The sequence below is a fragment of the Phyllostomus discolor genome, chromosome 8, assembly GCF_004126475.2.
Source record: "Phyllostomus discolor isolate MPI-MPIP mPhyDis1 chromosome 8, mPhyDis1.pri.v3, whole genome shotgun sequence".
Classification (NCBI taxonomy): domain Eukaryota; kingdom Metazoa; phylum Chordata; class Mammalia; order Chiroptera; family Phyllostomidae; genus Phyllostomus; species Phyllostomus discolor.
The window spans coordinates 54,418,775-54,446,594 of NC_040910.2; the positions used below are offsets into that span (position 1 = coordinate 54,418,775).

The 27,820-nt window shown below is 39.5% G+C and overlaps 1 protein-coding gene across 3 annotated transcripts; it reads right to left on the minus strand.

Annotated features, from left to right (window-relative positions):
- Positions 1-2,369: 2,369 nt before the first annotated feature.
- On the minus strand, positions 2,370-27,752 carry KCTD9 (potassium channel tetramerization domain containing 9). 3 transcript variants are annotated; one of them, XM_028521204.2, is made up of 12 exons: positions 27,601-27,751; positions 20,793-20,914; positions 18,980-19,023; positions 16,575-16,671; positions 15,908-15,966; positions 15,575-15,703; positions 12,268-12,335; positions 12,084-12,179; positions 11,228-11,377; positions 6,885-6,990; positions 6,053-6,186; positions 2,370-4,281 (listed from the first exon to the last, which is right to left on the minus strand). In XM_028521204.2, the coding sequence occupies exons 1-12, from the start codon at positions 27,646-27,648 to the stop codon at positions 4,165-4,167; spliced, it is 1,170 nt and encodes a 389-aa protein (XP_028377005.1). In that variant the 5' UTR covers positions 27,649-27,751; the 3' UTR covers positions 2,370-4,164. The 3 variants fall into 3 exon arrangements, with proteins under 3 accessions (XP_028377005.1, XP_035888596.1, XP_035888595.1); XM_036032702.1 differs by lacking the exon at positions 2,370-4,281 and adding an exon at positions 4,298-5,588 and having other exon boundaries at positions 27,601-27,752; XM_036032703.1 differs by lacking the exons at positions 2,370-4,281; positions 18,980-19,023; positions 20,793-20,914 and adding an exon at positions 4,296-5,588 and having other exon boundaries at positions 27,601-27,669.
- Between the last annotated feature and the right edge of the window lie 68 nt (positions 27,753-27,820).

Here is a 27,820-nt window from a genome sequence, read left to right on the forward strand (position 1 = left end):
TGCTCCTGACCGGGGACCAAACCCACAACCCAGGCATGTGCCCTGACTGGAAAGCCAACGGACAACCCTTCACTTTGCAGGGCGATGCCCAGCCCACTGAGCCATCTCAGTCAGGGCCACAGTACAATTATTTAAAAGAGAGAGAACCATTAATCTTTATTAATGGTTCAACATTTTATTTTTATTAATATATTAATCTTTATTAATATCAACATTTATTGAATACATAATTGTCTTTCCCTAACTTACCACTAGGCTGTAACTTGTGGGTAGAATGTCTGTTAATAAATTCATAGCATTTAGTTCATGTTCAATAAGTATAGGTATGAATAAAAGAAAGTAAGGGTCCTTTAACCAGATTAAATCTAATGCTTCCTGTATTTCTGCAATGATATGCTTAATCTGACATAGAATTAACATTTCGTGTAGAATTGGCTGTAAGGACTGATATATTAGATAAATAGTGAAATGGTTAACAATAACTGGATATTCGGTCATTTGAGAGCCAGGACTGGCAGTTTCTCCTTGGGTAGGTCGCTAAGCCAGTCACCGTGCCACGTCCTCTGGAACAATTGCATTCACCAGGGTTCCAGATGAGGAGCAGAGCTGCCCTGGCCAGACGCACGTCCTGCTGTGCTTGTCCCTCCCTCCCTCCATAGGCTGTTGGGACAAGGTAGGGAAGGGGGTATACTTTAAAGTATAATTGCAAATAGGATGGATTTTTTCAAAATAAGAGATAAGTGATTGACTAAGACATTTTAATTATTTCATTTATACACTTGGAATAATTTTTAAGGGCCACTGTGATAGGAAGGAGTGCACTCTCACCTCACTACAATAGAAAGGAAACGAGAGGCTGTTTTGCAACAGAAGTTCATGTTTGAACACCGTTCATTCACCTTGTCCAACTGATTGCCTGTTTGCTGAGATGTACATCTAAGAGTGTCGAATCAGCAAGTGTGGTCTTTGGTTTGGACTTCTGACCCCACTACCAGATTAATCTCTTCTCCCTGGTTAGACATCACTGGATTTCTTGCGTGTTCCTATCCGTTGGTATTCAATGTTTGAATAATGCTTTGAAATTTTTATATGAATACAGCCACATGATCTATGAACTCATTGTTTTATGCCCTTGAAGTCTCAATTAGTATTGTTGTAGGTCACAGATATGAAGGGCAAAGACCAAATTTAATTTTCTATGGCATCAAATAGGGTATTGAATATGCAATTAACAGAATTTTGGTGTTTAGTGGCAAACTCTGAACCTTCTCATGGTTCCCAGGACAGACCAGTTTACCATGGGCTGCATTCAGTCAATTGTGTTTAAATAATTGGATTTTATAGTTATCTAATTTTTTCTAAGTATAGAAACTTCCTAAATGTTAGAGGTATGGCTTTAGAGGGAAAATGGCTTCAGAGGGAAAATGGCTTCATCTTCTGCATTAAAAGAAACACCGTGTAATTATTACAATGCAATGACTTAGTAATCTTGCTGAACGACAGATGCAAACCTTTTTTCGCCCTAATCGGAAACCTCTGCAGGAAGCTCTTTTGAACATGTCTGTGGGTGTGAACAGGCCTCAGAAATTAACCCTGAATAGGGTGCTTGGCACGGAAAACAAAGCAACTGCTTTCCTTTGTGGAGCTGTGCCTTTAATTTTAAATATATATCCTTGGAGATTAATACCATATTAGGGCTTTTCATATATTAAAGATGATTGAAAGTTGACTTGAGGGAAGATTTACAGTATAAACAACCAATTCATAAAACGGACTGGAGAAAATATTCAGGTCTTGGTTTATAATGGTAACCTTCATAAGAAAATGAATTTTTATTTCCTATTAAAACTTCTTTGAAACTGTAGTTGAAAGAACTAGACTGTATCAGAGTATAACATAAAATACTGCTCTAAACAATTATACAGCAGGGTTCTAAATTTTATCAACGTAGATAATCTAGCTGATTTAGGTTTGAAAACTTTTTCTAGCCCTCCTACCCGACAACTGCATTTTTGCCTCTCTGTATAGCCATGTTTCATCACTAAGCTACTGCAAGTTTTACTATTGCCTAAGTTCCCTCCCTTCTTAAAAATTTCTCTCTAGTTGTCAAGCAAAATGTTTCGAGGAGCAATGTATTTAAACAACCTAATAAAGCTAACTGGTAATGTTCAGCAGCTAATAAGTGATGCATATTAAGTGAATTTTAGAAGGCAGTCTTCTTTTTTGAAATTTCGTGTTGTGAGCATGGTGGATTTTAAGGGGATCATAAAATAATGCTAAACAAATAAATTTAATGGAACTTTCAAAGAACTAATCCATAGTATGTGTAATGCTGCATTTTTTCAAAAGCAAGACAAGAGACTCCTCTCTGACATTTCACATTGTTTATTAATGCAGCATACATTTGACCCGAACCCTGCGGTTTCTAAGAAAACCACGTGCAGATCTTAGGTTACGTATACAGAGGTACCCTTCAGTGGATGAACAACATGTTCTATAATTATTGAAAATATAGTACAGAGTGAAATGATTTAAATATAATTTAGGCACACATTGATTATGAAAATAGATATCTCTTAATATAATACTTCTCTGTCTTGGTAAAAATAATAAAGCAAAGAAAATAATTCATTTTTGAAATTGCTTTCCTTGGCCTGCAAAGGTCTGGCCTCCTGCCACCATGCACACGTACCTTTGCTGGAAGGAAAGCTTTGCATATGTGTATGTATATAGAAGAATGTGCTACGTAAATATTACAGACATGCCATCCTCCCAAAGGAGACAAAGTGATTTTCAGCGGTTCACTGTCTCACCCTGATGGGTCTGGAGAATTCAGAACCCATTTGGACACAGCTTATATCCTGCTTTTGGGGGAGAGGAAAGGCCACGGTTAAGTCGTGGGGAAGGACAGGCCCCATCTCTGCTGCAGCAGAGACAGAATGACTGAAGAAAACCAGACTAAAACGTATTAAAACCACCAAACCAAACCAGAGAATGTAAGTAAAAGAACCACAGGTGCTGACGGATTGATTGGTATTACATTTTGGACCAGCCAAATACTTGTTTTTATTCACTTTCCTGGTGACTATTATCAGCTTAAAATTCCTCATTCTACACTGTCAGGTTTTAGCTGCAATTATATTGTGGTGCCTTCTGAAAGATGACTTTGCCATATCCATTCCTATTTTATAGCTTCAACTGCAGTGGATCGACACTTTGTATCTATTTCTAAGCTGGTCCTGTTTACTAAGCTGGTCCTGTTTAAACGATTTGGCCACTGAATTAAATATTAGTAATGCACCTTGGTTTTTTGGTTTTGCAGTATCTTCCTATACTTGTGTTGACTGTACAAGAGGACAGGAGGCTGGTCATGTCAGTAAACAAACCTGCCCTGTCTGGCGTGAAGCGGAAGTTGCTTAGAAGGAAATTCTAAAGAAAGCTCATTGAGAAGCTTGACCTCCAAGCCCGCTGCGACTTCAGTGGACCATCACGTACAGTGATGTCTTTCTTTCAACTCTGCCTTTCTTTCGAGTCCGAAAGAATGGAGGATTTCTTTAACTTAGCTACTATTTTATTTAAAAAAAAGTAAACCATATAAAAAGGAACCTGAAGCGCAAGCCTTGGGGCGTCGGATGTCACCGTGCTCACACGGTGTGATGGGTAAGGCAGGAGAGCCATCGCTACAGCTTCTCATAACCTGAACAACCTCTTGTAATGTTCACGAAGCTTCACAACTTGCTGATCCATATGCCTCTAGAGGCTCAATAAATATACTTATATACGTTGTGCTTCTCATAAATTAAAATTCTCAAATTTCAAGCCAAGATGGTACAATATTTCCACATCATGCCTATTTAAAAGCAAATATAATAGGAACTCTTCCCGGTCATGAAGCCAGGCAAGCCCCCTCCTCCACTCGGAAGGCAGCATCTAATCTAGCTTCCCTACGTCTACTGAATGAATGCTCTTCTGGTAAAGTCAGGATGTGGGAAAAAGTCACTTTTTTCCCTGTGCACCACCGAGAACAAGCATAATCCTCTAAATGTTTTTCTCTTTAATTTCCTTACAGTGTTATTTCTTCTACACAGCTGAGTGAGTGGAGAAATAAAAGTGATTAAGGAAAACATCTGTCGTCTTGAGCTTCTTCCTGCAGCCTTGAAAGTCTCATCTGACACTCTGTGACATGTGCAGTGGTGTCAGCATCTCTTCAAAGATAGCGCCCTTCACGTTGGACCCTCGCAGGTTGGCTTCCTGAAGGTCGCACCCAGACAGGTCGCAGTTCTGAAAGGCAGAGACGAGACCCAGTAACTAACACAGAGACTTAGGGGTCTGCCCGTTCCCTTTCAAAAATGATTCCTGGGCATGTTAGGAAAATGTTCCTATAGAATAAAACTCAGTTATTTCTGGAAAGCTTCTGTTTCAGAAGAAAGTCAGATTTTCTGGTATCTGTATTTGTTCTCTCTAGCTGACCACCACATGCTCTGGTCATGCTCTGGCTGACCACCACAAATATATCTCACACACACACACACACATTAACGAGGAGCATGTCCCTTCTGATCATGTACTTTCGAAGTCATTTAAAATCCAGAATAGACTCCAATGTAGTAAATGTTACCTAAACAGTTTTACCACAATCTGAGAACAACAATGGAAGGCATAGGAGAGCACAAACACTATTTTTAAAAATCTGAGAAAAAGAGATTTTACTTAACAAACTGTGTAATAGGTTTTTCCATTCCTCAACCCCAACATTTTTATAGCAAGGAATTGCCTTTTTAACCCCCCAAATCACCTGTACAATTCAATGAGTCTGAACAAATGTACACAACAGTGTAACCCCCCACCACTGCTGCAAGCTGCTTTCAGATTTCCCCTGTGATCACAGAGGGACAGATGAGACAAGCCCCTGGGGGTGGTGGGGGCAGTGGTGAGAGAGGAAGTGACTGCACAGAAGCTTTCAGGACCCAGTGTTGACAGTTGCTCTCAGCAGGCGACCTGGCCAGCCTCTGCGGTCAGCCAGACAGAGGGAGGCCTGGGCTGTTTACCACACTGACTGCAGGGCAGCAAAAACCAAGGAAAGACATCAGCATTTTTAGGTGATAGTAACAAACAATTAAAAATCAAATACTGCTGCTTAAATAGGTTTATATCTTCAGCCTTGGGCTGGTTCTTTTGCCTTAAATTTAATAAAAACTGCTACTCTGCTGCTTAGAGCTATCAAGGGAATAAGACAAAAACATTTTTAGAAAAATCAACAGCAAGCCATATTTAATGTACAACCCAATCTATACCAGATTTTCTTGTGTAGGGACAGCGCTATATTGCTCAATATGACAGCACCACATGTGACCATTTATATTTAAATGAATTAAAATCAAATCAAATTTAAAACCCCACCTACCACTTACACGGCCACATTTCAAGTGTTCGGCAGCCACAGGTGGCTGGTGGCCGCTGCACTGAACAGACACCGGGTGCGTCCGTGACCGCAGAGGGCAGGCCGCCTGCAGGACAGTGGGAGCGAGGAGTCGGCCGAAGGCCACGTGAAGAAGACAGTGCTGACAAGGAAGACGACTGGGCCAAATCTCACGTTGAGATTTAAAAAGAATATGACGCCAATTTAGAATAGGCTTTCCCTAACCCTGCTTTCAAGCCTGGATATTGTTTAAATTTCCCAAGCAGTTCAAGAAAAAATCTGGCTCCATTTAGTTGTTTGAAATTAAAACTTTGCAAAACAATACATTAGGTTAATAAAGCACCTATCAAACTTACCTCCATGAGAAACTAAGAAACAAAGAGAAATGAAATTTCAACTTCAAACGTCAGGTGAACCTTCCGACCCGGAACTGGATCCCTGACTCAGGTACCGATCCTCCCCTGGAACTCATGTGGGTTTCAACAAGCAGCTGCAAGGAGACGTCCCTCCAGCTAAGCTGGCCTGTTGCCTAGAAGTTTTCACCAGCCAACCACTTTATGGTTTCAATAAATTTTGTAGGAGGTGCTCAGTGATTCTAGAAGAACGAAACCTCTTTAAAAATTGGTGACTCACCTCTAAATCTGTTCCTGCCAGAGTCGCTCCTCTGAGGTTACAGTTCTTCAACTTTGCATTTTTTAAGGTAGCAACTCTCAGGTTAATTCCTGTCATCTGACTTCCTTCCATATCTACACCTTTTAGATTAGCACCTAGAATGAACATGTTTGGGGATTAAATTTAACAGTATTTATAGTTACGTAACTTCAAAAACACCACAATAAAACTTCTAGGGAGGAGGATGATAGCGCCTGTAGCTTTTGAAAAGGATTCTGAACCTCACATCTCAGTGTCTCAGCCAACGTACATACATTACAGTTCACTGTTCTTGAGGCGTCAGCTCATAGCATGAATTAAGAATGTTTTAGTCTATTTCTGAGTGAGGACTTTAATTCGGTCTTATGATAATTAGCACTTGTATAATCACCTCCGTAAGTTTATGACAAAGGAGATAAGTGCTATGTCCTCTCAGTACACAAGTAAACAAAGTGACTGGTGCGCAGATACAGTAAGGCAGTAAGAGAATGACAAACAATACATTAAACCTAAATACCACAAAATCTGTCTGTGTTTGTGCAAACTGAAGTTCTTAGTTTTGGCCAGTATGTGAGTGTGTTGTTCTGCTTGGAAGTTTACGATGTTGACATTTAACTCTCAGCTGAGGCCTCACGAACGTTTGAGGCTGGACCCCCCCCCGCCCAGTTGTCGGCGTGACTGCCTGACACTCCTCAGACGGCGCCGGAGGAAATCTCCCCGTGGTCACGTCTCACCAGGAACAATTGCTTTGCTGGGCTTTTTACTTCCCAGTATGTTTTCCCCTTAGAAAAGGTAATTAGAGACAGAAACTCACCTTCTAAATTGGCTTTAAGACCAGAAGGATCTTCAAAATTACACTGCTTCAGGGAGGCCCCTTCTGCGTTAGAGCAGAGCATCTTGACTCCCTGGAGATTTGCACACTAGCAAACAAGAGAAAAAAAGTCCATGTCTTAAGGCTCAAAATTTGTTTGAAAAAGAAAAAATTGGCTTAAACAGTTATTAAACAAAAATGTGTTTAATTTCCACAGCTGGAAGTCTTTTTAAAAGAAATGGCCACGGCTAGCAATACAGGGAGACTGGTCCCAGGGCACCGAGTCTAAGCCGCCCGCAGGAAAGACAAGCACGTCTGGTGCTGGAGTTTCTAGTGTTTTTATACACCAAGGAAGGGGAGAGAAAGGTGAGCCATTCTGAAAGGGTGGGAGGGGCTGGCTCTGGGACGGGCAGAGCAGAGTGGCGGGGCACAGTCTGCGCCAGAGGCAGCAGACTCGAAAGTTCACGTGTACATAAGCAGGGGAGGCTCCTGGGGGCCAGTGGCACTTGGCTAGTCTCTCCTTTGGATAATCTCAGAAATAGCCACGTGGAAATTAATCCTAAATTCCAAAGATATACAGGAATGCGAGCAGTCTTTCATCAGAGCTACTAACAACTATTCACAAGCTAATTTCTGTTCTTTCACTCTCCAACTGCTATACTTTTCATTGAGAATGTCTCAGAATTTTTTCTTGTCAAAGTAAAAGAAAAACTTAGAAAAAGGAAGAAAGGTTCAATATGATACACTGACAATTATTTTCTGTTCACAATCAAGACTTTTCTAATTGAACTTAAGATGAACTGAGAACTGTGTTAATAGTTCTTTTAAAAGAAACAAGTCAACAACGGCATGCTCACTTTTGGTGAAACTTAAGAGTTTGGATAAGGAAGCTGGGGAACAGGGCTCTGAGGTACCTATTTCTGTTTTTATTAACCGCCCGGGACATGACAGGTGACAGCTGAAGTGTATGGAGAAGGAAAGCATAAGCTTCTTAGGGGTATGGATTTTCTCTTCCCCGTTACTGCAGCAGTCAGTCAGTGATATTCCAGACGTTCACTCATGCTATTACTACCTTCATTTCAAAGGCCAGAGTGCAAACACTGGCAATGAGAGGCAGCACCCAGCTACAACCATTAACAAGTTGTTAACCGGGTCTTCTTCTACCACCCGTTGCCACACAGCATTGGCAACCTTAAGCACCCAAATCGCAGTGCAAAACACAGTAAAAAGCTAGGAAATGGATGTCAGAATTTTAAATTATGTCAATTTATCTCAAAGGGTTCAGTGCCATCAGATCTAAACTCTGACAACTACTAGATAAGGGAGGAAGCTGTTTGTAAGGGTGATATTAACATAAGACCTTCACAAAATCCACAGAAGTAGATATGAATGTTAAAGTGTTTAAAATGGTTAAAGCACTATGTAAATGATAATTGTAGCTGTTATACATAGAACAGTGAAGAAATCTAAAATGCTAAGTCTGATCAAGGTATGGTGTAGCCACACCCTCCAAGGAAAACCCTCATATCAGAAGTGCCATTTCATTACCCCAGGCTCAGCTCTGGTGAAAGGAGGTGCCCTACCAAGAATGTGAACCACAGACGACGCAGAAGTGCACTCACGTTCCCCTCTATGCCTGCACATGTACACAAGGCAGTACGGAAGCTCAAACCGACAGGCAGGACAATGAGCCCCTAGAAGCACCGAAATATGTAGAAGATAACTGGATATTTTGGTACTTAAAAAATCTAAGACGACGGGAAGCTGATACACAAAAATGTCTCTGGTTCTCTGCAATGCTCCAAGATGAAACAGACTGTAAACGTTATCACAAGTTCCTAAGGTGATTATGTGAATGTTGTTCATGCTCAAAGCTGTACCATGGAATCTCACAAGGAAACAAACACATGAGGAGTTCAGTGGGGTTCTCCGTCTTCCCCACAGAAAGCACCTCACCTTCTAGTCATCAAATGGGAAAGCAGGTCACTAGCACTGAGCACTGCGAAGTCCACTGGCACTAGAGCTGAAAGAGTTGTGCTCTCTCACTGTGCAAAGGGCAGCAGGTTTTGAGGAAAGCAGTTGGGTTATTACTGTTATTTTTTAGTATAATGGTATTAACATTGTTTTTAAAATGGTCCTTACCTATAAGAGAAAAATAAGTATTTACAGGCAAAATAATGAATTTTTCAAAATCACCTTGGCTGGTGTGGCTTAGTGGATTGAGCACTGGCCTGCTAACCAAAAAGGTCACTGGTTCAATTTCCAGTTGGGGCACATGCCTGTGGGCCAGGTCCCTAGTTGGGGGCGTGTAAGAGGCAACCAACTGATGTATCTCTCACATATCAATGTTTCCCTCCTTCTCTTTCTCCCTCCCTTTCCCTTTCTCTAAAAAATAAGTAAAAAGCAACAAATCTTAAAAAATATATAGTCAGCCCTGGCTGGCGTAGCTCAGTGGATTGAGCGCGGGCTGGGAACCAAAGTGTCCCAGGTTTGATTCCCAGCCAGGGTACATTCCTGGGTTGCAGGCCATAACCCCCAGCAACCGCACATTGATGTTTCTCTCTCTCTCTCTCTCTCCCTCCCTTCCCTCTCTAAAAATAAATAAATAAAACATTAAAAAATATATATAGTCTATGGGGAGGTACACACAAAAGAAAATGGTTTCTGTGCTGTTATTTGTTGAAGCTGAGTTACGGGGGTTCTTTATAACAAGGGGGAGAGTTCTTTATACTATTCTACTTTTTTTCTACTTTTATACTATTCTAATGTTTGACATTTTCCAAATGAAAAAGTCATTAAGAAAATGAGGAAGAGAAAATACATGCTTTTGAGTCTAGTTCCAACTTTGTGAACAAACTGGCTGTGGGGCTTGGGCAAGTCTCCGGTTTCTCAGTCTGTAAACCAGGAGGGTCACACTCGATCCAAGTCCCTTCCAGCTCCATCATCATACCAGCCTCTAGGCGGCAGGCTAAAGCCAACAACGGCAGGCGGGGCATGAAAGAGAAACACTACTGCATGGTGCGACACAGACCGGACTGCACGACGGTGGTGGCAACTGAGGTCCCCCTGACGGGCAGAAGAACTGCAGGGCTCCAATGAAGAGGCGGCGCCACAGCCCAGGAGGGAAAGACGTGGTGAGAAGTCCGACAAGAGCAGTGGCGCCACCGAGCATGCGCCTCTGCAGCGCTCAGCACACCTGCGTTTTGTGGACACTGCCCTGCATCAGCTGTTCATCAGCAGTCACCCTCACATGCTAAGGACAGTTAACAGTAAGTTCTAACTTTCACAAGCCTACACATTCTGGGCAATGACTCTTCAGCATAAGCCATTTTCATCATCAATAATTAAATTTACAATTTTAAAGCACATCAGTTTATCAAATATATATATATATATATATATATATATATATATATATTGACCTTCACATCGATTATACCATATGGGTAGAATAAGTATTTACAGATAAGAAAATATGGTTCAGCTTCACATTTACAAGTCCTATAATTAAATAGCACTCAAAATCAGCTGTACTGAATGATCCAGACTGTTTAAGCTTTTTTTGGTCCTTAAAAACCACCCAAGCTGTCTCTTCACATTTCACTATTTGAAGACTAGGTCCTTCAAACCTTTCTTTTGTGCTGCTCATCATCTTCTTATTTTGCTACCAATTTTGACCCTTCATCATAAAATGGAACAAGGAGAGTTTAAAAAAAAAAAGAATGTATATTGGATGTATATTGGTAGACTTTGTTAATACATCTGACATAAGCTTCATGGAAAAATAGGTTGTAATTAAAGAATGAAACCAAAATTATAACATTCAATAAACATTTATTCAATGACTATGAAAAGCCTGTATTATATTAAGTGCTGTTAATTTGAAAGACATACAAACTTACATAGATATGGGCCTTGGTATTAAGGAACCTAAAGTTGTTAGAAGTTAGGAGATTTCACTGTTGGTTCTACATATATCATCTATCCCCAAATCAGCACAGGTAACTGTTACATACACACATGCATGCACACACATGTAAACAGATACACATATAGATCTAGAGGGAAGGAGTGAGCCAGTTACAAAACCAACCATTTCACCATCAGAGCCTTCAGTTTTATCAGTGTTTAAGCAAAAGCTTCAGTGAAAGACAGATGTAATTTTTGCTCTTTGAGAGTACTCAACAGACCAAAAAGGAGAAAGGACTAATGGGCATGGACAACAGTGTGGTGACTGCTTGGGGGAGGGTGGTATAAGGAGATTAAATGGTAATGAAAAAAATACAATAAAAAAAGAGAATGCTCAGTAGACTAAACATTCTCTTGTAACCAAAAATGATTCTCACGTCAAGCACTGATCCAGAGAGATCAGCTCGTTCAAGGTTTGCACAGCAGAGATTGGCATGCGCGAGATTGCAGCGGCTTAAATTGGCCATTTTGAAGTTAATGTATCGAAGATCCAAGCGAGAAAGATCAGCACCACTGAAGTTTAAACCCTGAAATTAAAAACCAAACTGTCACAACATTTAAACCATCTGTTGCATTAAACTTAATTACTATAGCAAAACCACCAAGTTTTTTAGAAGCAATTGGTGTTTCAGTCTTTTGGAGTTTATTACCAAACAGGATCAAATGGAACACAGATACAGGAAATCAGTATTACGAATGGGTTCCAGGAGAAGGAACCACTTAGCATCAGAATGCAGCCTGGCTATACCTCATTTATGTGCAGCACTTTCTAAAGAGGGGTCTCAGTTAGCCACATACCCATCCACAAGTATTATTTTTGTTAAACCTAATTACATTTATTTTATTAATTCAATAATTCCACATAGTTTCAATTTTGAAAAGGCAGTATTGTGTCTTTTAAAACCTTTATTGCTATAAAACATAAATGTAAAAATAAATGCCACAGTCTAGCCATACATAACTGTACAAACAACTGATTTTTTATTTTACTGCTGAAACTTCTATGCATTGCTCAAAAAGTTCCACACATGGGACAATTGGACCATAAAAAAGGCTATTACACATCTCTTTTTTGCTAATCACTTTGTGATTACATCAATGCTATGGCTCATAATTAAATTATATCTTGCATGAAAAAGGAAAATGAGGCAAAACAAGAATCCTAGAAGAACGCAAACGTTATTCACAGATTTGCTGACACAAATAACTCTTGTAAAAATCGGCTTTAATTACCTGACACCGCAATTCTGATTTGGTTGGAGTGGCTAGCAGAAATCGGACAAATTCCTTTCGAGATATTGGTGAATGATCTTCTGGTGGTTGAGAATTCTTGAAAAAAGATATTAAGAAATTAGTGGTGCATTTTGAGAGACAGCAACAATAAATGTAACATTGGCTAGTACAAAAAGAGCCTTACCTTTATTGCCACTTCTAGCTGTTCAATCAATGAGTCAATACCAAAAAATCTGGCTTCTTCTAACACGCCTATTATAATAAGAATGATTTGACTTTTACAGAAAATTTCATTTTAATATGTATAGAATTGTTTACATTAAATTTTTACAATAAAAAGAAAATCAACCAGTAGGTTATCATTTCAATACACAATAAAAATAACTCATGTTTAGAACACAATAGGATATTTTAAATATTTGTAAAACAAAGTAGTTTACATTCAGCAAAAGAAAAAATGGAAAACTATATAAATAGAATGAAAGGCTTCCACATTTCAAAATCATTTCTGAAAAGTACTTAAAAGAAGCCACAGGCAAAAAATCCTTATCACACATTCCTCAAACAACTGATATGGTGATTTAATTGTGAATCCAATAAAAATAATTAGTTCACCTACTTTTAACATTCCATTGACCTATTCCAGTGGAGCAGATCTGAATAGGCTCATCACAAATATCTTATACTTACTGAACTAGGAAACTATAGAAATGATCGAAGTAAACTTCAAAGCAGAAGTCAAAAGTATAATTCAGAAACCTTTCTTACAGGAGAATCAATTTTAAAAAAGATTTCTTTTAAAAAAAGATGCTCTTTTAAAAAAAGATTTTACTCATTTCTTAGAGAGAGGGGAAGGAAGGGAGAGAATTGATGTGAGAGAAAAACAGCAATCAATTGCCTCTTATACACGCCCTAACCGAGGACTGAGGACTGAACCAGCAACTCAGGCCTGTGCCCTGACAAGGAACCAAACCTGGGACCCCTTGGTTTGTGGGACGACACCCAACCGACTGAGTCACACCAGCCAGGGCTTTTTTTTCTATATCAAACTGGGCATGAGAAAATTCATGTTCACTTCAGGGAAACAGATAATGAAATGAAATGCTAAAAAAGTTCTCAAGTTAGTACAATAATTGAATTGAGGTATGATTTAGCTAAAAAAATATGGAAAAGATGATATGGTCAGGGAGTGTTTTGAGACAAATGAAAGAAGGCAAAGAGGGACATGATTCCCTGGAAAAAGCGAAGGCCCCCCAAGGCAGGGAGTGAAAGGAATAATGAAGTAAACAAACATGCTGGTGATGGCACAAATTGGGAAGAGCAAAAAATAAGGTTAAGTAAATGGGAAGAAGATGTATCAATTATTATAGATTATTTTAAAGCGTGTAGTTACTTGGAGTGCCTTACAGACAACGTAGAGAGTCTGGTGGAAATTGTGCTACTTAAAAACAACGTTATGTAAAATGAATCAGGAGAGAGCTCTGTTTGCCGAACACCTCAATAAATGAGCAACAGTAGAGAAATGCCACAGAGGAGAAATATGCGCAGCTTGGCAATGCCCCGAGCGCAAAGCTAGAGTCAGAGAAAGCAGGAGGACAGGAAACGCCATCAGTGTGGTGAGGCCGGGCACTGAAAGGGCCCACAGAGCCCCTGAGGCTGAGGTTTAAATGCATTCAGAAGGGGAGGCCATTACAGTAAAAAGCAGCAGCGTGATACAGTTGATGAAAAGAAAAGGTTTTGTAAAAAGGTGGATCATTGGTCACTTTTATAATAATAATTTTTGCAGAATGGCTAAAATAAAAAGTTGACAACACAGATGGTAAGCTAGCAGCCCTTTAGGCTGATTGTGACATGTTTCACATGCAGTGTTTTCAAAATCAGATTTCACTATAATTTTACATTTCCAGGTTTTCCTTAAAAAACAAAACAAAACAAAACAAAAACCAAGGCTCTGGCACGCTAGGCCCACACCCATGGCAATAATCTGTGGAAGATGAGAAGGCACGTACACTCCTGCCACTCCTTAAATCAGACCAAATCCAGTCACTTGGTGGCCTATATATTTTGAATGTGCAACTGCAGCAGTGTGGCCAGAGGGCTCAGCCCAGGACAACAGCATCTACCTGTACTTCTGTCTGGGAGAGAGCTAGCTGCCTCTCCAGCCCTCACCATGAAGCCAGACACTTCAGTTCCTCCTGTTCGTCCCTGGTGCTTCCCAGCTATGGTCCCTTCAGCGAGTGAGCCTGCACCCAGACCCTTTAAGAGAAGGCCTGGGTCAAAAACATCTGGCCCTTCCTCCCACCTAGAAGGCATCCTCAGTGATTTTCACTGTGCCCAGCACTGGTGCCGGGTGGGGCTGGGACCCTTGCTCCTCAGGGGGACCATGGCAGCAGAGATATTCTCCCCATTCTTAAGTGCCACACACGTGGTAGAAACTAGCCCACCTCGTGTCTCTTCCCTTCCTCCCAGTCTTAATGTGATTTCTTCTTTATATCCTTACTCATGGGCATTCTGTTCAGCTAGTTTCAGGACATTGAGGGTGGTGGTTCTATAATTTAGCTGTTATTCTGATGTGGTTGTAGGAGGAGGGGGCACAGCATTCACCCCCCCATCTTGACTGGAAGTCTCTGTGAGTGTATTTTTAACGCTCACGGGTGCTCGGAGAGACTTCCCCCAAGACTACACACCCATGCCTCTATCTATTTCTACACCTACAGGCCAGTGATTTTCAACAGGAGAAATTTTCTCACAAGAATTTTTAACATCTGGCTAGTTAGTCAGTGGCACTGACCTCTTTTCCCTTAGATTGTCAAATAAAAAAATGACAACTTACAGAACAGTAGCCATCTGGTGTGAATGAATCAAAATTATACCTATTTTTTTTCAGATTGGCAAAAAAACACTTTTCTGGTGTGCCACAGAATTTTAGTGACTAGTTTATGCATGCCATGAGATGGAAAAAGTTGAAAATCACGGTGTATACATTCATACACAGTTGACCCTTGAACAGTGGGGGTTAGAGGGTCGACCCCATGCAGTCAATAATCTGCATTGAACTTCTGACTCCCCCAAAACTTCAGCTGTTCTTGGAATCTGTGGAAGACTAGCTGCAGGGCCCCAGCAGATACCCAAGTCCATGGATGGTCAAGGCCCTTGTATAAGATGGCACCGAACAATGCACACAGTCAGCGCTCTGCAAGCAGGGGTTCCCAGCCCTGGATCAAAAATATTGCTTTTGACCTGCGTTTGGTTGAATCCAAGGATGTGAAACCCGTGGACATGGAGGGCCAATTGCATACTAGTCACAGAAAACAATGCGTGTGTAAGTGGGTTCCTGTAGCTCACACTTGTGGTGTCCATGGGCCAAATGCACAAGTAAACCACTAAGATACACATTCTGTTTATGAAAATATACTACATTAGTAAGCAAGTGAAAACATAATTAAAATTATAACCTTACAAAAATGTGAGGAATTATATTGGAAACTCACCCAGTAAATTAATGCCATCATTTACAATGAGCTGTCCATGGCGCAAGTAGTTCAAAATGGGTTCAAAGTACTCAGGACTTCGGTCAATTAAGAAAGCTCCTCTGTGGTCTTGCTTATTTCCCCAGACACCTGTTACCATTGAAACAAAGAGAGCCCCCCATAAAGAAAAACCAAAGTTAGAAATTTACAGAAGAAAAACTGGGCAACCTACCAGTAAGTTTTTACTCCGTAAAAACTATCAATATCATTAAAAAGAGCAGAAGGACAAGAGACATAAAGCCACCACAGCTACGACAGGTCACACGAGACGTGAAGATCATGTGCCACACTCACCTCTGTCCTTAAACATGTGGGCCAGCATACTGTCGGGCTCTTTATTCACTAAAGTGCTCCTAAGAATTCAGGGAAAAAAATTGATTTCTCCATTTGTCTTTATAAACAAACATACTTAAGTCAAGAGTATACTCCATCCCAGCTGCTCTCTCAAAAAGATGCATGCTACAACCTGGCCGGAGCGGTGCTGGGAAACAAAAACGCGCAGTAAGTTGCCATTTGTCAAAATCCCTGCTAAATTGGCACTGACTTTTGACTTAACACATTGTTTTAGTTTCCTTTAATTTAAAAACGAAATCTATCCATCTAGTAAACTATTATAGCACAATAATCTTGATCTAAACTTATCCCTTATTAATATAAGCTGCTGTAGTCTCTATGAATTTCAATGCTGTTAACTTAACTAACGTTGCACATATATTAGTGAATACCTAAAAAGGACGTTCTAAAACACTGAAGTCATGCTTTTCATGCTTTCTCTGGAATGACTTGTAAATCATATTTTTTCTCTTTTCTTTAAAAGGAACTTTCTAAAAAAGCGATTTCCAATCACACAGTCTAAGCAGCATTTCAGTATCTTCTAAGGAAATTAGCATACCAAAGAACAAAGGGTGCAGAGTGCCCCCCCCCGCCTGCCCACAGGCATACACACTGCACACACACCTACCGTGTAGTTGTAAAGTACCGCCCTCCAACGTTTAGTGTAAGCCAGTCCGTGTGGGATCCTGACAACCCTTCTGATAGTTTAGACTCTGTCTGAGGATCTAGTGATGACATGTGGAAAAGAAGAATATATTTAGATTTGGTATTTGGGAAGATGGCAATAGCATAATTTTTAAAACTAAAAACACAATAAAGGTATACCAGTGTTACTAGAACAGCCAAACTGATACCCACAGACAACATCTAAAACAAAAGGAGGTGATAAGGTATTCCCATCAACACTAACAGCAGCACGGGATTAGCATCTGGGAAGGAAGAAGCTGAGAGAAACAACAGAGTACAATGACAAACCTACGAGTTCCAAAGGAATCCCCAAATATTCACTTCACAGCTCAGCAAGTGCATTTGAGAAATGCAGACTGAGATTGGGAGGGGCGTGCCCACTCCTACCATCAGTGATACAAGTCCTTTGCAGTCAGAGCTGACGAGGCTGGAAATGAACTCCCAAAACCCAGGAGCCAAAACTGCCTTTCTAGGACTTAAGTCCCACACTGCAGACAAGCTGCTAGGAAAAGAATCCAAGCTGGACAAAACAGAGACAAAGAAAAAGGATTACAGCTAAAAGTCAGAAGGTTCACTATTCTAAAGAACCAGAATATATCAGAAGGTGAGTTCCATATTTTTTCAACACTTCATAAAAACCACAGAAAAGGGAGCTCTAGGGCCCTGAAATGAGAAAAGCTTTCCTAAGTCAGCCTTCCCTTCTCAAATTACAGAAAACTAACTTCAAATAAAAATGAGCACCAGAAAAAAACTGAGATCAACTCCATATCAAGTTTTTTAAAAGAATAAGAGCTACGTTCCTATGAAATGTGCCAGAAGGAAATGCCGACAAAATAGATGAAAAACTATAACCTAATAGTCCAAAACATTCTAAAAGAAGTGAATAAGAGAAGTTATAAAAGAATAACATAAACCAGAATTACAGAATTCAGAAAAGAGGTGAGAACTCAGGAGACAATGAGAAATAAAAAGACAATTTTGGAAATGAAGATTAAACTAGACACACAGGAGTAAATAAACACAATAATAATGCCTTAAGCAAATGAGTAATTATGTGACATTAGTATTCTATCATTCTCAATGTCCCTGAAAATCAAGATTATTGATGTGGAAGAAAGGAGCTGTAACACAAAAGTTAAATAAATATTTATAATCCTAGTTACATACCGGAAGTATTAGCATGAACCCATGAGATAATAGGACATATGTTATATATAAAGGTTTATATCATAAGAAATATATACATATAAACTTTATATCTGGCTAGCATGTGTTTCTAACTCTGTCCCCTAAAAAGCCTAGTAACCATGGTGCACCTCACTAAAAGAAATCAAGGCTTCTTGGAGAAATCGTCAATCAGCATCTAGGACAGGAGAAGTGTGAGGTGAAACACCTTGTTACCCCAGACAGTGAAGAGGCTACAAAAGACTGATGAGGTTGTGTTAAAAGGGCTTGGAGAGGTTTCTCTGGCCCAGAACAGGATAATCCAGGCATCAGTTAATGCAGATGAAAATATACCAAATACTTTTAAGTCCAAGAATTCATAAGGATAAAACAAAAACAAACACCAATTGATCACTTTTTATTTTGTTGTTTGTATGTATGCAGTGAACCAATTAAGTGACCACTGCCTGCCAACCAAAGAAGGTCAGAAAAAATGTTCTGCTCCCAAGTAGAGACGGAGAAGGGTACGCACTAACTTCCAAGTTGCACCCTGCCATGTGGTGATCCAGAGAACCACCTCCACTCACCAGCTACAACTGCTGTGATGGCTCAAAAAATACTGAAATATGCAGGGTGTGAGCGTGTGGAACCAATATATCAAATACTTGTTAGAGGACATGCACTGTCTTTAAGCCTTACACAACTGTGGAAGCTTGCTTCTGAATCAAAGGGCAGTGTGTGCACATGTGTGTGGCCGACACCAAGTGATTTCTCACTGATTTGCTCTGACCACTCTGACGGAGTGTTAAACATTATGAATGCTGCAGGGCATGCTTAAAGCTATGTAACATTAACAGAGAAATCGTGACAACCTCTATGAAAGAGAAAATTTCAAAACAACTATAGTTTCTGCAATCCAAACTACCCTATCATATCATGTTTAATGAATCTGTACACAGCCAGAGCATTTTAAAAGCATGTATAAGATAAGGTATCCATAGTAAAATGTAATCCTACAAGTAAATTTAAAAATTTAACACGCACACCCAATGCAGAATCAAAAAGTGTATGAAGATCTGAATACTAGCACAAAATACTTTTTAATGTTAAGATAGGTAAAAGATGTCATTCTATCTTTTTTTATTTTGGCAGACAAAATTGGCTTTTAAGGAAGTCACTTACCAATGAATGGTTCTCCTTCACACACAAACAAAACATCATCATCCCTGGGGGAGATCAAAATTTAAAAAGCCGCCATCAAAATCCAGAAATCACATTAATTATCTGCTGAATACAGGGGCTGTTCCTTAGAATTATGTAGATTAGACAGGTTTTGCTATCAATCTGTATCGCGAAATTGACTCTGTAAATTCCCAGTGCTTTCTTTAACTGCCTGATTTAACTGTCTTTGGATTTAAATTCCAGTAAGAGCCTGTACAGGAAAGCACTTCTGCAATGGAAAACAAACAAACAAACAAACAAACAAAACAAAACAAAACCCGCTATACAAATTACAGAATTCAACTTTCTTATCTATTGAAGCATGTTCAATGGACATGATTAAAGCCAGCACCAACTTTACTTTAACTCTGCAACCCTAAATAATTTACTGGGGTTTTCTCCCAAATCATCAGCTGCTCCGTGCTTGGGTATGAAAATAAACTTTTGTATTAAATGTAGGAAGAATACAGCTAGAAATAACTGCTGTAAACACTCACTACTCTACACCTGCCACCCCGCCCCAAACGTAAATGCACACAATCTGAAATCCTGGATTACCTGTGCACGTCCCCTCCTGGCCCCAACCCATCCCACCATCACTATCAAACAGGCAGGGTTTATAGTGCGGGAAGCTTATGACCTCTCTGCTGCAGAAGTTTTTACTTCCTATAAAATATCACAGGAACAGAGTGAATTTTCCTTAGAAGCAGAGTCTGTGCTTGTTAAGAAGTTTAGGTTGATATAAATCATTCAACAATGTGACTCAGTTACTTTACACATAAAAACTGAAAGAATCTGGAAGGTATTGAAAAACAAAGAAATTCTTCTACTTTATTTGGATTTTAAATCTGTATCTCTTAAGTTTACAATCTTTTCTACTTGCTCACCATCCCAGTTAACTCTTTAAGACTAATATGAAAATTTGTTTTCTTCTCAACAAAATTGATAAGTAACTGTATGAACTGTAAGTCATTTAAGTTTTCAGATGTTGAGTTTCTTCATTTCTAAAATGAAGGACTAGAAGTGATTAACTTCAAAGGCAGTACGTCTATTATACTAAAAGGCCATTCTGACCTGGAGTTAAATGAAAATTAAACTTTGTATACTATATTCTCCATCAATTAAAAAAAAAAGCCCATTCATGCTTTGCCAGTGAAGTGAGACCACACACCTGGCACACCGTCAGTCACTTGTGTCCCATCCCATCTTCGTTAAGCCTCAAAATTCTATGATTCAATGAGGATGGAATGAGGTGAGCTAGATACTTGTTTTAAAGAGATTAATTCTGCCTGCGATATTTAAAAACCAAAACCCAAAAAACAAACCAAAAACCACTATTGTGGTGGAATACTGGTGAGTTAACACTGCTTAGCAAGTTTTCACCAAAGTAGATGTCATGTTTTTAAAACTCAAAGCATTGGTAGGAAATCAACTGAATAAACAAGCACATAAATTAAAAAGATCAATTTGATTTCTAACATTAAAAAATACATGTCTTATTAGTTCCATCTCTAGTACCATAAGCAAATTTCTCATAGTCATATATGAACTATGCAGAAAGACTATCAATACATTGGAATGTACTAACAATTTTCTATCTGATCGATATACCCTAAGTTCAAATGATTTAAATTCCAAAGGGCAAATTCTAGGCAATAATTTGCCAAAATCCCAAACTCTTTAACAGTGATTAAACCATTGCATCAGGGAAATTAGCATAGCATCAAGTAGCTAAGAGCCCATGGTAGAAAGCTTATAAAAAGGTGAAATTTACCTGATCAAAGCAATATCATCAATCAGTCCACCTTTCCCATTATACACACTAGTGGCTTTTATGCCCAGTTTGCTGCTGGCCACAGAAAGCAAATCAGATAACGTCCCATAGACAGCGACCACCTGTAAAACACACCAGATTAATATGAACAGTTTACATAATGCACTTCATCACTCATAAATTATAAACCATCACACTATAAATAGGACTAAAGATTATCATGTAAAAGGAGATTTTGAGAGGTTCTTAAGAGAGTCTCTTTTTCTTCTGTGACTCAGTTATTTACTTAGTGCCTTATATAGTTGAAATCTGAAACTGGAGAGTCAGAAATTGTGTCTGACTAAAAACAATCTACAATCACAAGGCGTGTTAGCGTTCTAGTTCTGCAGACCCACACTAGAATGTAGTCTGACATTTCCAGCTATTTGTTAACTGGAGACAGTCATTTAACCTCTTTATGCTTCTGCTGCTTTTCCCAGAAATGAAGAAAACTGTTGCACCTACACCAGAAGGAGGTCATGAGGATGACATACTTTGATGCATGGTAAGAGCTTAGCAAAGTGCCTGAGACCTATTAAGTCTTTATGATGGGTTTACACTATTCTTTTGTCATAGGAATGGTTTATTTTTAAAATAGGGATGATTGCCCTGGCTGGTGTGGCTCAGTGTATTGAGTGCCAGCCTGCAAACCCAAGGGTCACCGCTTCGATTCCCATTTAGGGCATATGCCTGACAACCACACGTTGATGTTTCTCTCCTTCTCTTTCTTTTTCCCTTCTCTCTAAAAATAAGTACATGAAATCTTTTTAAATTTTTTTTAGAAATGCAAAGGAGCAAGAGATTGACCAAAGCAAATACATAACAACTTTTATAGTCTGGAAAGTACTATGGGTAGGAGGTAAGAAAATCCTCCCTTTCAACCTTAGCATCCTTGTCATAGCTGTCACTATACTAGAATTTTCTAGCTAGATCTTTCTCTTTCTTCTCTTATTTATCTCTGCTTCTTATACATCTCTATACATGGCTTTATTTAGCTTTACATTACCCGTGCCCACCCTCACTCACATCAACTTTCTCTTCAGCATTTCATTTCCCCTTCAATTGGCCATATCATAAAACGGATGCAAATTTAATGCATGTTTATATAATGCACCTCTATTTAACTATTAGAGTGTAACGTTTTGTGTGACTTTTCAAAAATACATAGAATTAAACTCTTTTCTACTTCCATGTGATTGGCTTATCTTTCTTCCTGTGGATCAGTTGTCTCCTAATGAAAATAAAGGCTACCCACCTATTCCAAAAATGCCCTGTCCAATTTGGAAGCCACTAGCTAAAAGAAGGTATTTCAATTCTAACCTACTAACATTAATTAAAAGTTAAAAGTCAGTGACCCGTCACACCAGCCATATTTCAGGGCTCACAGGCCACATTAGCAGTGGTTGCCATGTTGAATGGCGCAGATATGGAGTAGGTAAGAAGTATTCCACAGAGACTTCTTTTGGACAGCGCTGTTCCAAAGAACAGAGTAAAATGAAGAATAAAGAAATACCTATTTTAATTCTGTTAGGTTTGACCATGCCATAGCAATGCACAGCAACAAAGTGATAGGATCCAACTCTACAACCTGTTTGTTTCATACAAGGGGATGAGCAGCTGCCTTCTTTCCTTTCTTCCCCACTGAAGTCAGATTTGATTCTAAGATAGGAAGAAACCTGTACATAGAGTTTTGTGATTCTTAGGGCAATCAAAGCGCAATAGGAGATTCCTCGTAGATTGCGAAACTAACTACTCAGGAACACATTGTAGGTACCAATTGAGTTTAATTTTTAATTTATTATCACTAAAATAAGCCTAATATAGTATCAAACACAATTTGTCATTTGACTGAAATATGTCCTGATCTGACTTTCTATCTAGACTGTAATGGTTTGATGAAAAGGTTTTAATTTGTAAAAAGCCAAGCGCTACCCTCCTCTCTGCAGCCAGAAAATAACCACAGCCAGTTTAAAAAGGATCCACCGGATTAAGTGTTACAATTGCCTGGCTTATGGTAGGCCTTTGACAAATATTTCTTAAATCTGGATGAAATTTTCATTGCTTTCAGAGTGTTGAACTAGAATATGCCTTTTTGTGTGTTAGTTATATTGTCTTTTCCACTGACATACCAAGTTCAAACACGCAGTACATAATATAAATGCAATTCTAGATGATAGTCATAAAACTACTAAAAGTGGCTGACTTTAGATAATGGAATTATGGTTAACTTATTTTCTTGTGAGTTTTTCTGTTTTGTTTTCCAGATCTGTTACAACAAACTTGTGTTACTTATTCAATAAAGGGCAAAAGTTATAATTTACTGTAAGGTCACCATTGCTCTAGATACTTGTTTTTGAAATAAAAGTTATTTGTTGCAGTTTACAGTTAATCTAGCAACTGACAACTTCCTTTAAGATCATCAAAGGTCCATCAAATGGATAAAATAAAACTTAAATTAATGCAAAGAATCTTATAATTCTGTAAATTTTAAAATTTCTCTTAAGTTGGACCAATATATCTATTTTCCACTTGGAGGGGATGCTTGGCATTTGTTTTTCAGCTAGATCACTTTAGTCTGACTCTGTTGGGCATATTAATACTAACATGAGATGAAATTTTATTGCAAAATGAATATTCTGAAGCTCTTTTATATAACTAATCAGAATACCAGATTTAAAAAGCCTACTTAAAAAAGTTTTAAACAGACTGGTACATGATGCACCTTTCCTTATCTAACAGCTTTGTTGGGAAAAGCAGCAATGGAAATCTTGTACATCATGGACTTGAGTTCTGGCTGTTCTATTATGAAGTCTCCTTTAGTCCCCATGGAGAGCCTGAGCATTTGTAAAATGATCATGCTTATGATGGCTATTTGCTTCCTGTGTGTTTTACTCTCCAGTGTGGACCTGAAATTTCCATGTCATTGTGGAAATAACTTTAATAACTTAAGCACTATCTTAAGCCTAGAATGGAAGCATTCTGTGGAATAAATTGAGAAGCATGTCTATTAACCTTTATGGCCACTGTAATATACTATTTAACGTAATCTCTTCTAAATTTCAGATCCTATGACAAGTGAAAGCTATCAACCAATTGGGAAAGTAAATGGTATACTTATGCTAGCAGGACTTTTTAGTTTAATGGAAGTTTTAAGTTTGCCTTTATTTATTTTTTAAAAGTATTTATTTATTTTGAGAGAGGGGAAGGAAAAGAGAGGGAAACATTAATGTGTGGTTGCCCCTCGAGCACCCCCTACTGGGGACCTGGCCAGCAACCTAGACACATGTGCTGACTGGGAATCGAACCAGTGACCCTTCAGTTTGCAGTCTGGTACTCAATCCACTGAGCCACACCAGCCAGGACCAAAAATGACTTTAAACATAAAAAGAAAAAAATCCCCTGACCAGGTAGCTGAGTTTGGTAGAGCATCATCCCGATAAGCCAAGGTTGTGGGTTCAATCTCCAGTCAGGGCAACTACAAGAATCAACCAATGAATGCATAACTATGTGGAACAACAAATCAATGTTTCTCTCTCTCCTCTCCTCTCTCTCTAAAATCAATAAGTAAAAATTTTAAAAAACATAAAATAAAGAAAGATGGTATGGGAAAATTTTCTGAAATTGTCTTCAGGTACTGGGAAGTATTTTTAAATGCTTGCTAATTGGGATGACCTCATCATTGGCTAATATTTCAAAGAAAAATACATCAACAGTTATTAAATAAGACTTCAAATAGTCTTCTTTAAAATCTGGTGCTTTTTGACTTCTCAGAGCCAGAGAGATCCACTATTTTTTTTTAAGAAATTTTTTTTAATTTTTTAAAAACATTTTATTTATTTATTTTTTTTAGGGGGGGAGAGAGAGAGAGAGAGAGAGAGAGAGAGAGAGAAACATCAATGTGCGGTTGCTGGGGGTTATGACCTGCAACCCAGGAATGTACCCTAGCTGGGAATCGAACCTGGGACACTTTGGTTCCCAGCCCGTGCTCAATCCACTGAGCTACGCCAGCCAGGGCTAGAGATCCACTATTTTTTAAAAAGCTGCTAGTTTATATTAGGATAAGGGGCAGCTCTGTCATTTTTTCTTGTTGTTTATTTGGGTTTTGCAGGGTTAGTATTTTCTTCAAACTGCAGCTTCTTTGAAGGAATATTTTAAAGCCTCTTGGCATTTTGGTAAGGGTTAAGTCAGTTAAAAATGGGTGATACAAATCTTAACCTGGCCCTTGTAAGCTTACATACATTGCAACATGCCAAAGCAACCAACCCAGTGAAGAAGCGTCTGTGTGAAAGAACACACTCTCTTTGTCTCAGAAGACTTGGGACCAGCCACGTCTTCTGAGACACATTTGGCAACTAAAATCACCTGTGTCTTTCCAGAATGAAAAAAAATCAAGTTTTAACATTATTTTATATTTTATAATAAAATCTGTGAATCAGAGGTATAACATTTTTTCTTAAAGCCCATTGGACCCTCTTGCACAGCTTCTGTGGTGCACCATGTCATCAGGGAAAGCACTTGTAGAAAACATGCAGCCCTTCCTGCTATATCAAAACACACATTAGTGTCACTTCATTGTTTATTCACTAATCACACAGAAAAGGCACGGTGAGCATATGACATTGACCCTGTAGTGATTCTGTACATCCCCAGTGCCAGACCCTGCAGTGATTCTGTACCTCCCCAGTGCCAGGCTTTGCCTGGCAACCACTGAATAAGCTTTCTAGGACATCAACTTACTTGAAAAAACAGACATTCTTATGACCAGACAACCAAAATACAAGTTAGGTAAATAAGGAGATAATGGAAGTGACACAGATACTCCAGCTGCCGGATGGGAAAATCAAACTCTATTTTGCAGTGATGCTTTTTTCCAGCACATTTTTCATGAATATCATGTCATGATTATGCCATCCTGGCTAATACAGTCACTTTACATAAAATTGCAGGCCGTTATGTATTATCCTGCTCTCTTGTGTCAAATAAGAGTAATTCTAATACTTTTTTAATCAGTGAAGAGGAAACACTTTGGCGCAGAATGTGTTTTCCAATTGAGTGGTAAGGATTATGGCATAGATTATTTTTAATGGTGACTTATACTAGTATTTTCCAGTTTGGGTTTTTATGATCTTTTTAACATGAACGTTTATCTTTAGTTATTTGAGATGTGCTCTTCCAATTTTCTGAGGTTCTCTAGCAAAATATATTTAAAGTATATAAACATTTAAATCCAAAATCTAACAGAGTCAACACTAGATAGCTTAAAAAACTTATTAAAGATAATATGGCAAGACTAACCCTGCCAATCTTTGACAAAAACAAAATTCAATGGTTTCAGAAGAAATTTACAGCATAGTTAAATATTTACACCTGAGTCTAAACATCTTGCCTTTCATGGGATAACATAGCAGAGATGTTGGATGAAAAGGTCAGAGGGGTCTGCTTTTGAGAACATATTACAGCTATAACTTTGGATATACTAAATTTTCCTTCTAATAACAATATAAGTATTAGATTGTCAATGTAGTTAACAGACTAAACAGGCTCAGAAAAAGTTAATGGTCAAAAATAATGTAAATCTTGGCAAACATCTTTTGAGGGAGCATTTAGGAAAACTCAAAAGCTTGCATTTATGCCAGTTCTGTTTTACGTGGGTATTAAATCTCTAAGACCAGAAGAACACAAAATTATAGTCAACAAACTACACTGTGGTTCAAATTTTTAGAGCACGTTTACTCAAAACTGCAGAATAGTTGGTAAATCATTTTTTATACCGTGGCACGATTACACTATTTAGAAATTTAGAATGTTTCCAAAATATGCAGGAGACAAAGTATTCCCGCAAGCAATACAAGATTAATATACCTTAACCTTAGACTCTAAGGCTTAGTTATTTCTAAATGTCATTTAGCTACTCCGTAAATGTCTGCCTTGAACAGTCAAATTTTCCAAAGCTGCGGAACAACTTTCTTGGGTGGGGCAAGAGCTGAGAAGGAAAAGGATTCATTTTGGCATGCTTGGGCGTTCGAACAATATTTAGTACCACACCCTCAACAAAGGCTTAACAGCAAGGAATAATGTCAAACTGATCCCTTTGGCCTATTGTCACAGTCCCCTAAAGAACAAAAATAAGGAGAGATTTGAAGGAAAAAAAAATGGGTACAGAAGTTTGGCGACAGCGGGGCTTGGAGGACCTAAAAGAGGAAACCATCAAGAAAATGCTCCTAATTTTCGAGCCTCTCTTTGACCTAGGATATAGAAGAGTATCTCATTTACCCACTGATAGAGTTTCTTTTCACCCGATCAACCTCGCGTGCCCTTAGTTACCACCACTTCGGGGGCAGGCCATTAGTCAGCACTAAGGTGGAAACAGGCGCCTTTTCTAGCCTGCGGCGGAAGGCACGGGAGTCTTCGGGGAGGAGACGGCAGAGAAACATCAGCACCTAGCACTTAGGTGACAGCGGCCCTCCCAAGCCCTCCGTTCTCTCGGCCCCACACCTGGACTTGGGAACCATTAAGCACAATTTGACCTGCGCCAGTCCTCGGGGAGGCTGGGGAGTCGAAGGGCAAGCTCGAGGTAGGAATCGGGGGCTGGGAAGAGGCCACGGGGACCCAACCATCACCTCCTGGACACTTCTTACCACGGAGCACGCCCACCTCCCAGCCCCTCTCCCCAACTTCAGCCCTCTGCCTTGCGAGCCCGCTCCGCACTCCGCTGCCCTCGCATCCCGCTGAGGGGCCCGCCTCGCCTCCTCCCGACCGACCCCCTTACCTTTCCATTCTTGGGGCTGCCGTTAAGGAACAGGGTCACCCGCCTCATCGCGCTGCCCCCACTGGGTCCTGAGTGAGTCGCCACCCTCCCACCTGGCTCTCCTCCCACCTTTTTCTCCCGCCCTTCCCCTCCCTCCACCCACTCGGACTCTCCTCCCTTCGCCACCTTCCTTCTCTTCTGGGCACACACACACACACACACACACACACACGCACGCACG

Coding starts and splice junctions, on each gene's coding strand:
- KCTD9 (XM_036032702.1), bottom strand. CDS start 27,648: ATGAGGCGGGTGACCCTGTTCCTTAACGGCAGCCCCAAGAATGGAAAG. Junction 15,704..15,907: donor CCACATGTTTAAGGACAGAG/GTGAGTGTGGCA, acceptor CAATGGTAACAG/GTGTCTGGGGAAATAAGCAA. Junction 12,336..15,574: donor TGATGGCATTAATTTACTGG/GTGAGTTTCCAA, acceptor TTATTATAATAG/GCGTGTTAGAAGAAGCCAGA.